This window comes from Semicossyphus pulcher, unplaced genomic scaffold, assembly GCF_022749685.1.
Source record: "Semicossyphus pulcher isolate SPU_LCO1_2020_fin unplaced genomic scaffold, fSemPul1.0.p SCAF_8, whole genome shotgun sequence".
NCBI classification, from domain to species: Eukaryota; Metazoa; Chordata; class Actinopteri; order Labriformes; family Labridae; genus Semicossyphus; species Semicossyphus pulcher.
The window spans coordinates 12,867,380-12,878,983 of NW_027211759.1; the positions used below are offsets into that span (position 1 = coordinate 12,867,380).

The following is an 11,604-nucleotide window of genomic DNA, read 5'->3' on the forward strand; positions in this document are numbered from 1 at the left end:
GCTATCACAGACTGTCACAGAGAAGCTCAGGGTCAGACGATAGTTTCCATCATAGAAGTGACATTAACGCTAACCGTCCGACGCCCAACATGAAGAGGTTTGTTCTGATATATATTTGGTTCGCTGGAGATTTTCAGCTCGTCCTCAGTATTGGTTTGAAGGACACTCCGATTCTTGGATCTAAAAATAACAATCCCAGACTTCTGAGCAAAGGTAACGTTCACTTGTTACTTCTTCACCGTTTTGATCTGATTGAAAATAGGCTGCGATGTTTCAGATGCGTTCACTGTCTCAAATACACCTTAAAAAAAGCACGTCCTTAATCCTGTCTTCAAATCCTTTTTAAGCCCGCTAGAGTCTCATTTTAGATCTGCAACTTGTTCCGCATGCAGTCAGGTGCAAAATATAATAATATGAACCGTCTTCTCCCCTCAGATATAGTCAGTGGTGGATTTGTTTACAATGTATCCCAGAACCACAGCGTGTTTTTCTATCAGAAGGACTATGAGGAGATGTACGTTGGAGGGACGAATTTTGTGCTAAAACTGGATATGGATGACTATCATATTATAGAGGTGGGTGTGTCTGAACTTATTACACTACTTTGACGTTTGATTTTCTTATTTTACTGCCTGCAGTACATGTATTTGCATGTACTGTCTACTGTATATAAAGTTGTCTGATGTATTATTGATGGGCTCCCAGCTTGATGTCTGTGTTCATAAGGGTGGCACTTTGTGCTGAAAGCTGGGGAGATAATTAGATGCTACTGTAACAGATGGCCATGGAAGACCCATTGTTAAACTGTCTGGCAGCTACCACTGACAGCCCTCTAAAGCCAGCTGATATGTTGTTTCAAGGCTTGATGGCAAACTAAGTTTCTGTAATATAGATAATGCAGCCATAACCAGGCATACAACTTGAGTTAGTAATTTCTCAAGGACTGATGAATGTTGGTTGTTTTTCCAAAAGGGTGTAGCTAATGCAGTGTTGGTTCTGTGCTGTATGGTAGCCCTGAAAGGCAAAAAAAAAAAGTTGGTAAAATAAAGTTTTTCTAGAATAATCTTTCTCAGCTACCTTTTTTATTAACCAGTGAAAACTGGTTAAAATCATCTTTCATTTTGGCCACAAGAGGCTAAGACTTGGACTGCATAACAATAAAAGCTTTCAAGTTTGTTCGACCATCATGTCTTTTTCTGGGGTTGAAATGCAGTCAAAGGAAAAGGGAAAAACATGACGGTAATGTGACATCACTTGCAAACAGACAATATACAGAATTTACTTTTTTATTAGAGCAAATGAAGATATTAAAAACTTGGCTGGAAACTTATATAATCGTGGAAAAACGACATATTTTCACCTTGCAAAACTTTTTCCCCACCTGTTTCACCATTTAAAAATAATAAAGTAAGGAAAGATTATCCTGACAATTGTTTTTATGTTTTTTTCCTGTTCTTGAGTCATTTACCAAACCCAACCCAACAGCTTCTTTTTTCACTTGCCTCTCAGGGCTTCTGCAGTTCTGAATAGACCATTAAACAGACATAGATCTCCTTTGGTAGGCAGACTTATCGATGGATCTCATTCTACTAATGGATAGGAGCAGCTAAAGCAGAAGACATTATCTTGAGTGAAACAAGCTGGGGGGGGGGAGGGGACATCAGATGGTTTTCAGACATTTTTATCTATTATCCAGCTATTTAGAATAGTATGCAGTCGCCAGAAAAACTCGTTTTTTTGCCAAAGGCATAAGTGAAACATTTTTCTGCCATTCGTAGTTGATAAGAACTCGTTTTTCTTTTCCTAATGTCTCTTCCGACTGATTTCCCCTGCAGAAATATCCTCTGGAAGCAACAGGGCGACAACAGTGCCAAGAGGTCAGTAACAAGAGAACGATGATATATGCGATCAAAGAGTTTAAATACACAAAATTCTGTGTGATGAGTTGTCAGTAACATAGTCTGTGTTGCAGGGCCCCTGTGAGAATGTTATCACCGTCATTGAGAAGTTTCAAGATAGCCTGTTTGTGTGCGGGACAAATGGAAACAGGCCGCAGTGCTGGAAGCTTGTGAGTACTTGTATATAGAAGTCTGAACGTATGTTCCACATATTGCAGTTTGTGTGGTTTGTTTAATTTACTGGAAACAGCAGAGCAAAGCTGATTAAAGCATGCAGCATTGTGGTGAAATGGCTATAGCTCTAATTAAACTTTAATCAGCCCCCTGTCTGTAATTTCAATAGGGTGCTGGGTGTTGGGTGTATTTTTCCATCACACTAACCCCTCTCAATGTTCTGTTGACCTCCTGTTTTGCAGTTTTCTTCAGTCAACAATCAGTCTTATGAGATAGTCGAGAGCTACGAGGGGACTGGCATCTCTCCCTTCGCATACACACAAAACTACCTGTCCCTCACTGTAGGTATGTTAAATATAGCTTCTTCCACAAGGACCATCATTTTGAAGGTTTGAACATGTGACACACGACTGCAGGCTTATATAACTGGATCCAGTCATGTGTGACAGCAGAGTGTGCGAGTGCATTTCTACATAAATGAATTAAATAAATTACCATTTTCATGTGATGTCTCTCTGCTATTTTTAGAGGGGGATCTATATTCAGCAGCGCCTTTGGATATGGATGGAAGTTTATTGCAGTTCAGGAGGAAAGCTGGAAGCAGAACTCATGTGTGGATGTATGACAACTGGGTCTCAGGTGGGTAGAAGACTTTAGTCAGTTCATAGGATGTTACAATACACTCATATCTATTAGTATTGTGATGTGAAAGCACCAAATTAAAGTCAGTAAAATCAGAAAGAATGAATATTACATGCATGTAATTCATGCACCTTTAATATGACTCAGGGCTGTTTGTCGGGAAGCTGCTCAGCCCTCATTCATATTGTTTTGTCCACCCTGACGTGCACTGTAATCATTTGTTTTTCCAAGCTCCCACGTCATTTATTGTCTGCCTACCCTGCTCTGTACTGTAAACACTGAGACAGTTTGGTAAACACTTCCTCTCACAGAGCCCACGTTCATCTCCGCTTCCTGGGTGAGGCGGGTGAGAGACCCGGACAACGAGAAGATTTACATCTTTTTCCGTGAGAAGAACTCAGATCACAACCCAGAGGCTGACCCCTGGATATCGAGGGTGGCCAGGGTTTGTAAGGTACGCTCAGGTGGACACTGGAGGAAGGTCAGCTTACGTCTGGGAAGCTCTCATCTTACTAGAATGCGAAAGTAAAGTGAACAAACTGCTTGGTGAAGGTTTTTCAGCACGACTTAAAGCAAAAGAAGACGTACTAAATGGACCATGAGGTGGGAATATTTGGTCGACTGATGTTTCCAAAGTCAGTGAGCTTTGAGGAAGCAGAAAAACCCTGACAGAACAAAGTCTGTTCTCTACACTGCCTAGCTTTATAATGTTGTATAAACTAAAACTTACATGATATTCTCTCAGTTACTTTCTTCTAGTTTGTATTAAAATAAACAGAAGTTGAGTTGTAGGACACTTTAGGGGAGTTTATGTCTCTAAGAGTAGAGCAGAGGAGATGAAAGGCCACCTGCTGTCAAACCAATTCTGTTTGATGTTGACTTTAATCATTGTCTTGTCCAGACACAGTGTTTACGGTCAGCCAATATTTATAGATGTATTATGTAAATAGATTTTTAGTATAGTGATATGCTCATGCTGAGGGCGCCTGCTGTCATCATGGGTAATATGCTAACTATGATTTATTTGCAGAACAAAGAACAAAGAGAGATGGAAATATAGCGGGCAGAGGGATATCCTGCATTCGTGTGAATACAATGCTCGGCTTTGACAAGGCATAAAGATAGCTCAAGTATTTTTATACATGAATATGCAACCATCTGCAGCTTGGTGGTCTTGAATAAGGCTTTTCTTCTATTCAAGTAACCAGGCCTGTTCTTATTGTGGTGAAACACAGTCTTTTAAACAGACTTAGACTTGTCCTAAATGTGGTCAGGTGTTTTGTTTCAAGTATCATGGTCCTATCAAATAACCCGTGATGTATTTCACTTTCTGAAACAACGTCGTCCTTGTGTAATTCATTGGTGTCATTCTGCAGGTAGATGAAGGCGGATCCAAAAGATTCTTCCAGAACATATGGACCTCCTTCCTCAAGGCCCGGCTTGTCTGCGGTTTTCCAGAAGAGTCTCTTTATTTCAACCGTCTCCAAGATATTTACGTGATGCACGCCGAGGACTGGCAGGACACCAGAGTGTATGGCCTTTTCACGAGCAGCTGGTGAGGCACTTTCTCTTCCTTTATTGTCACTGCTTAGCAACAACATTAGCGCCACGCTGACTGGGTGACTCAGTGCTCGCTTGAAATGAAAAGCTCAGCATTTTTTTTTTTTTTTTTTTTGAAAGATTCTTTTTTTGGCTTTTTGCCTTTATTCGATAGGAAAGCTGAAGAGAGACAGGAAGTGTGGGGAGTAGAGCATGGGGGCTGACATGCACAAATGATTGGCAGACCGGGAGTCGAGCCTGCGATCAGTGCGACGAGGACTGTAGCCTCTGTATATGGGGCGCCTGCTCTACCGACTGAGCTAAACCAGCGCCCCAAGCTCAGCATTTTGAAACGTTTCCGCCTATAGAGGCAAAACTGCACTGGCTCAGGTAACATCATTGAGTTACAGATAAGCATTTATAGACGCATGCCCAAGGAGAACTGCCACGTCAAACAGCAACGTTTTCTCTGCCCGATTCTGGTCACAGTCGCAAACTCTAAGTGTGTACAAAAGTTAGAATTTCCATCAGTTAGCAACCCAATTACCTTAAGACAGGATTTTTTGCTGACCATTTTCATCAACAGCATTTCGTAACTAGCTCTGGCGGCAGGCGACTATAGTCCTCTGAACCTCTCTGACCTTGTTTTTCTGGAAAATAAGCTTTTCACTCAGATGTCACAATTCAGGACTGCTTGTGGCAAAACACCCAAGATAGAAGCCAAGGCCGTCCCAGCCTGCCAGGACCTAGAAATATTGTAGCAAAGGTCATGGAGGGTCAGCGTTCTCTAAAAATCCTCGTCACCGCCCAGCCAAGACTTTAAATGTAGTATTGCATTTCTACACAATAAAGGAACTACAAAAGCATGCAGTTTGGCCAATGGAGCTTCCTTTTAACCACTCAACCAAGCTTCTGTAAAAGATGCAGGGCTCTTATGTCTGAATGGAGACTGATTATCACTTTATAAGAGTAACGTAGAGTTTGCTGATTCAGATAAATAAGACTTGATGGTTTGGGTTGCATGAAGGTGTTACGAGTGTAACAGCCAGGTAATAGAGCTTAACCCCAAAGGCAGGACGTACAGACAGGTAGGTTAAGATTCAAGTCCTACTTTACTTTGGACAAAAGCCATGCAAGGCTCAAACAGAGGCCGATCAGAGAAACAAATCCAATAATGTGCTCGGCAGAGAATCACAAACTGTGTGGGGCTGTGGCTCAGACAGGCAGAATGTAGGATGGAATGATAGGCATGAGAGGCGTAGACTAATCAGGGAAATGTGGAGCAGGTGGTTGGATAGCTGGGAAGTGGTTTCAGAAGAGCAGGAGGGAGTTGCCTGATTTGCCATAACAGAGAGAAATAGTTCTACAGAGAAAACAGAGGCGGTAACTTAATAAATATTAGGATCTGGCTGAGGTCATGACAAAAGGTCATGCTGGGAGTAACACACCCAATTCAGAAGCTGCCAAAAAAGTCTTTCACTTTCACCAAGGTTGAGGCAATAAGTCATACAGAGATTAAACAGTACATTTCAGCTAACTGCAGTTATCTCTCTTCTAGGAACGCCACAGCCGTTTGTATCTACACTGTAGGAATGATTGAAGAGATATTTCAGAACTCAACTTTCAAAGGCTACGACAAAGACATCCCGACACCACGGCCGGGGACGGTAAGAATGCTAATTTTGTTGCTATGTCTGCACGAGACACAGCACTTCCTCTTAGGCTTTTATTTTTGTTTCCAGCCCTTTAATGCATTTAATATGGTTGCTGTATATCACATGTCCCTGAGTATAAACAGGCACTTGACGTAATTGGGTGGAAAGAGGAAAATATGTCTGCACTGCCTATCCCTGTTAAGTGTGGTTCAGTGTTTCCGTCTGTAGTTATTTTTTTAACATCAAGTCTATTTCGCCCTGTTGTTGGGGAACTAAAGGGAGGCCTAAACATAGCCTTGCAGATGTTCCTCTTATTGTAGGAAACAGTTTACTTGACTTGTTGCCATATCCATAAATTTAGTTAATGGCGTGAGTAAATGTTTGTCTCTCATTTGGTTATAAACAAGATTCCTTCAGTATCGTACAAGACAATAAAACGGAGCATCCAACAGACCTTCCTGTATCCTGTTGCATGCAGACTAATCTAAACTAGTAACCGTTTGCTTCTATGCGTGTTTCAGTGTGTAAAAAACAGCAGGAGCCTCCCACTGGCCACTGTCACTATGGTGAAGGATTACCCAGAAATGACAGACTGGGTTCACTCCGTGCATAATACAGCGCCGTTTTTTATAAGCAACAACAACTACACCAAGATATCTGTAGACCAAGTCCAGGCAGCGGACCAGAACATGTATAACATCCTGCTTCTAGCCACTGGTGAGTTCTTTTTGGGGAATAAAAACACTGTTGAGCATAAAGACTTTGTTTTGCCACGTGTTCCTTGTTTGTTCCCCTGTTGATTTGGCTTGTAATCATGTATTGTTTGTAATCTCTGATTGGAACAATGAGCTAAAAATACAGCCTACCGTATCGCTCCAGAAATAACAATGTTTGAAATCGCTGCGTGTGTGCTGTTCCAACAGATTCTGGAAAGATCCATAAAGTGTTAGAGGCCGGGTCAGAACCTTTCATCATCTCTGAGACACAACTCTCCAGCAATTCAACCATACGATCAATGAAACTTGACTCCAAAAGGGTAAAGCTCGCTCAAAATGCCTTTTTAAATGTCGGCCATTGTGCACTGCAGTGATTAAAACTGGACTAAGTATTCCCATATTGACTGGATCAATGGGAAATAGAATTTGGACTTGCAGAAACAGAACTCCAAATGCTAATGTTGCTTCATGTCTGCTGGATGTGTATAATAGCTAATTATTAGCTTGCACATTCCCTATAACAACTTTATAAGGTGATGATATGTCAGTGTTGAGTTAACAGCTTGTTTCACTGCACCCAAGGGAACCGAAAATATTCTAATGCAGGTTTAAATTTAGCTCCTGTTTCCGTCTTTCTTTGTGCAGAAAAAGTTAGTGGTGGGTTTTTCTGAGAAGATTTCTACCGTGGACCTTCAGAGGTGTCAGGAGTACAACAAGTCCTGCCAAGAGTGTGTCCTGGCCAGGGACCCGTACTGCGCATGGACAGAGTCTGGATGCGGCCCGACTGTCGCGTAAGCTTCGACAGTTTTAATACCAAGACCATGTAGCAAAGCATATAATACTAGAAAAAAGTAGAAACTAAATCTTTCAAAATAAAACAGATGTAAAAGTTACTCTCACAATAGAATGAATGTAACATTTGTTTATTTTTGTTTACAGTGGAGGCATTCAGAATATCAAGGATGGTGAAACTAGTGTGTGCCCTTCAACAGAAGGTAACTAATGTCATTCATACTACACACTTTTATCGGGTTAAAAAATTGGTCTCATCTTCATTTTATCTTCACTTATTCTTTAAGAAAAAAGACAAGGTTACAGGACCAAACGGGAAACAGTTTCAGCATCACCAGCAGATCTGAGGACGGATCACTCGGTCCCCTTGGGAGTCCCCTTCTACCTGTCCTGTCCTATAGACTCTTACCACGCCGTCTACACCTGGGAGCACGGAGGCCAGAGCAGCCCCTGTCTCCAAATGCGGTCTAACTGCCTTCACCTCATCCCCTCCATGGAACAGGAGAGCTATGGCAGCTATAAGTGCGTCTCTAAAGAAAAAGACTACATGAAAGTGGTGAAAATTTATCAGCTTGCAGAGCAAAAGATGGTAGTAACAAAGATAATCACAGAGAGGACTGAACCCCCTCGGGACAGAAATCATGCACCAGCTTTTGTTCCACTCATAGTTTGGATCGCCCTTGGACAGGCTGTCGCAGTGTTTGGGATGTTCTGATTACACTATCTTTCCGTTAGACAAAACCTTGTGTTGGCGCATGGAGTGTGAATATTCTCAGGCCCTTTGTCCACGCATTTGCTTATCTTGCCAGAACACAGACAGCACTTAAGGAAATCAACTCTAACACCAATGAGGCCTGCAAAGTTGGAACGTTCCCATCTTGAATCTAAATCTTATTTGCAAGTGGTCAGATAGCTGTGTTTGGCACAAAAGTTGGGGTTTCAAGCCTACAGGAAGATGCTGTGGTTAAGACTATTTTGAAAAGAGAAGCCAAAAGGGAAAGGATGGAAAAAGGGAGGAAGCAGCACAATCAGTCAGAATTAGAAATGGTTTGAATGATGTTAAGGGCCCCAATGGAGCCCAATGATGTTTGTTTGGATCGTCGATGATTTCAGCATCCTGTTTGAACTATTGCCAAAGTTTTACTGAGTAAGAACTTCTCTCCCTTTTAAGATAAGGGATAAAAGAAAGGATATATATAGATACGGCTTCCCCTGGATCTTCAGATTCTGCCTTAACTATATCCTTGGCAGAGGTTGCTGAGGTAGTCAAGAAGCTCCTCAGTGGCAGGGCTCCAGGTGTAGATGAGGTTCGTCCTGAAGGACACTGTTGGGCTGTCTTGGCTGACATGCCTCTTCAATGTCGCATCAAGGTCTGGGACAGCACCTGTGGAATGGCGGACTGGGGTTTTTAAAAGGGGGGACCGGAGGGTGTGCCCCATCTATCGCGGTATCACACCACTCAGCCTCCCGGGAAAAGTTTATTGCAGCATGCTGGAAAGGGAGATCCAGCAGATCGTCGAACCTGAGCTACAATGTGCATTCCGGCCTGACTGTGGAACAGTGGACCAACTCTTTACCCTTGCAGGGCTGCTTGGGGGGTCATGGGAGTTTCCTCATCCAGTCTACATGTGTTTTGTGGACTTGGAGAAGGCCTACAATCGTGCCCCTTGGGGGTTCTGTGGGGGGCGCTGCAGGAATATGGGGTACCAGGGCCGCTGCTACGTGCTTTGGTCCCTGTATGACCAAAGTGAGTGAGTGCCGCATCCCCAGCACAAAGTCAGACATGTTCCCAGTACTTGTTGGACTCCGCCAGGGTTGTGCCTTGTCACTGATTGTGTTTGTGATTTTCATGGACAGGATCTCAAGGCGCAGACTGGGGGAGGGGGGCTGCCAGTTTGGGGGCCTTCATCTCTGCTTTTTGCAGATGATGTGGTTCAGTTGGCTTCATCAAGCTGGGACCTCCAGCAGGCTTTGGGGCGGTTGCGAGTGTGAAACGGTTGGGATGAGAGTCAGCCCCTCCAAGTCTGAGGCCATGGTTCTCTGCTGGTAAACGGTGGATTGCTCCCTCCAGGTGGGGAGTGAGTCTCTGCCTCAAGTGAAGGAGTTCAAGTATTTCCGGGTCTTGTTCACGAGTGAGGGTTAAATGGATTGTGATATTGACAGACGGGTTGGTGCAGCATCAGCAGTAATGCTTGTTACGTGTACGTTGTACGGCACCATCCCAGTGAAGAGGGAGCTGAGCCTGAAGGCAAAGATTTCGATTGACCAGTCAATCTATGTTCCAACCATGGTCATGAGCTCTTGGTAGTTACCAAAAAAATGAGGTTGTGGATACAAGCGGCTGAAATGAGTTTCCTCCGAAGGGTGGCTGGGCTCAGGCTCTTAGAGATATCTTAAGGACCTAAGACATCTGGAGGGATCTTGGAGTAGAGCCGCAACTCCTTCCCATCAAAAGGAGCCACTTGAGGTGCCTCCTGGGTGCTTCCCTTTGGAGGTTTTGGAGACCCCAGGGCAGACCCAGAGCTCGCTGAAAGGATTATATCTTACATCTGACCTGGGAACACTTCGGGATCCCCATAGGAGGCTCTGGAAAACGTTGCAGGGGAGAGGCGTGTCTGGCTCAACTTCCTTACCCTGTTGCCGCCTCGACCCAGCACAGGATAATTGGAAACAAATGGATGAATGCATAGATGGATGCATAAAGTGAATAATCTGAAGGACTTCCTTTGAACAAGGGTTCAGTCTGTGTAAGACTGTAAGTCTCAAACCAAATCACATAATTGAAATGTAATGATCAGAGAGCCGTAGACAGTACAGCACACAGTCAGTGTAGTTGTAGCTGTGTGGTGTGGTAGTAGGGTGTGGACATGTTAAGGCCCAATATGAGCTCTTTGGTCCACTGGAAGTCAGGATAATGCAAAGTTCCTGTGTAATTTCCTGTGTGCCTCAGTCCAGTGCACTGATGACATAACAGAGTGTTTAGGGAAGGACTGGGACCCACACTCAATTTCCCTGTTTTGTTCAACTCTTCAAATGTTGGAAGAGCCAGAGGTCAGAGAGCTGTTTGGAAAATGTGCAATAAGAAAAGGTTTTCTGCAGAGCAGACGATATTGAACCTCAAGATTTTAAGCACTTTGATCAAAAACTTCGATAAAACTAGCTTCAGTGTGAGCAACTATCAGTGATCCATCAGTCCCACATTGCACTTGACATAGAACTGCTTTGGTATCGTTGTTGGTGGTAATAAACTGAATTTACAGTGTGCACACGTATGACGGTGAATGTTACTTTTGTTGAGGTTCAGCATTAAGAGAAAGTAGCAAATGCTAAAACACAGTGCAAAGTAGCAAAGGTTGAGAAAGGTCAGAAAACTTTCATCCACTATCGAGAAAATCTGGCTTCCTACACTAAGTTTTTGAAGGATGCTAACATTAGCTAACATGTAGCAACTAATAGCTGGCAGAAGCTCATATCACATCCAGTTTTTCCCACTGATTCAGCTTTTTCTTTGCAAAAGAAAGACTGTTTTTATTTCTTCCTGCAAAAGTTCCAAAGCTTTGTTAAAAAATGATCTTAAGTTATTTATTTTGGAAATTGTATTTTCGTAATGTATTGTTTATTTTATTTCAAAATCTATCATGTTTCTTATCTGTTGATTTTTATACTTAACTAATGCTTAATACTAAAAATGTATATTTTTTTTATAATAATAGCTTGAATTCTATTAGAGTATGTAAGTGAATATTTTATTTAATAAAATAAATAACAGGAGAAGCCCTGTGATTGATCAGTCCATGGTGTACCCCGCCTCTCGCCCAATGATAGCTGGGGGACCCACCGTAAACCTGATCAGGATAAGCGGTGAAGATAATGAATGGATGGATAACAGAAGGAAGCAGAAAACCCTAACATTGTCTACAGGGCGTTGTAGTCATACCTCTGTTGGAGGTAGGATTTGTCATTTCTTTTCCTGTAGTGGGTCACGTCTTCTTCAGAAATGGCACAGAGGAAATCACGTGCAGTCTTACCGGCCCTACCGATGACACAGTAAGGATCTTTACTGTAATTTATCTTCTTCCAGGATCGGCTGCAAAGTAAGAACATCGTGTTTACACCTGGAGAGGTAATCCTAATACAAGCACTCTGTCTATCTTTGGTCTTCCCATTACTACCACTCGAGGGGAAATC

General features: G+C 42.8%; 1 protein-coding gene across 1 annotated transcript; it reads left to right on the plus strand.

Annotated features, from left to right (window-relative positions):
• Positions 1 to 89: 89 nt before the first annotated feature.
• sema7a (semaphorin 7A (JohnMiltonHagen blood group)) lies at positions 90 to 11,170 on the plus strand. Its single transcript, XM_069686326.1, has 14 exons — positions 90 to 213; positions 436 to 575; positions 1,836 to 1,877; positions 1,973 to 2,068; positions 2,315 to 2,417; positions 2,601 to 2,711; positions 3,026 to 3,168; positions 4,091 to 4,269; positions 5,812 to 5,920; positions 6,430 to 6,625; positions 6,832 to 6,944; positions 7,270 to 7,415; positions 7,564 to 7,619; positions 7,704 to 11,170. The coding sequence occupies exons 1-14, from the start codon at positions 90 to 92 to the stop codon at positions 8,129 to 8,131; spliced, it is 1,986 nt and encodes a 661-aa protein (XP_069542427.1). The 3' UTR covers positions 8,132 to 11,170.
• The last annotated feature ends 434 nt before the right edge of the window (positions 11,171 to 11,604 follow it).

What these genes read in the sequence shown, in the direction of transcription:
- sema7a (XM_069686326.1), top strand. Translation starts at nt 90, where the DNA reads ATGAAGAGGTTTGTTCTGATATATATTTGGTTCGCTGGAGATTTTCAG. An exon ending in TCCCAGACTTCTGAGCAAAG is followed by an intron (nt 214 to 435) that starts GTAACGTTCACT and finishes TTCTCCCCTCAG; the next exon opens with ATATAGTCAGTGGTGGATTT. An exon ending in TGTGTGCCCTTCAACAGAAG is followed by an intron (nt 7,620 to 7,703) that starts GTAACTAATGTC and finishes TTATTCTTTAAG; the next exon opens with AAAAAAGACAAGGTTACAGG.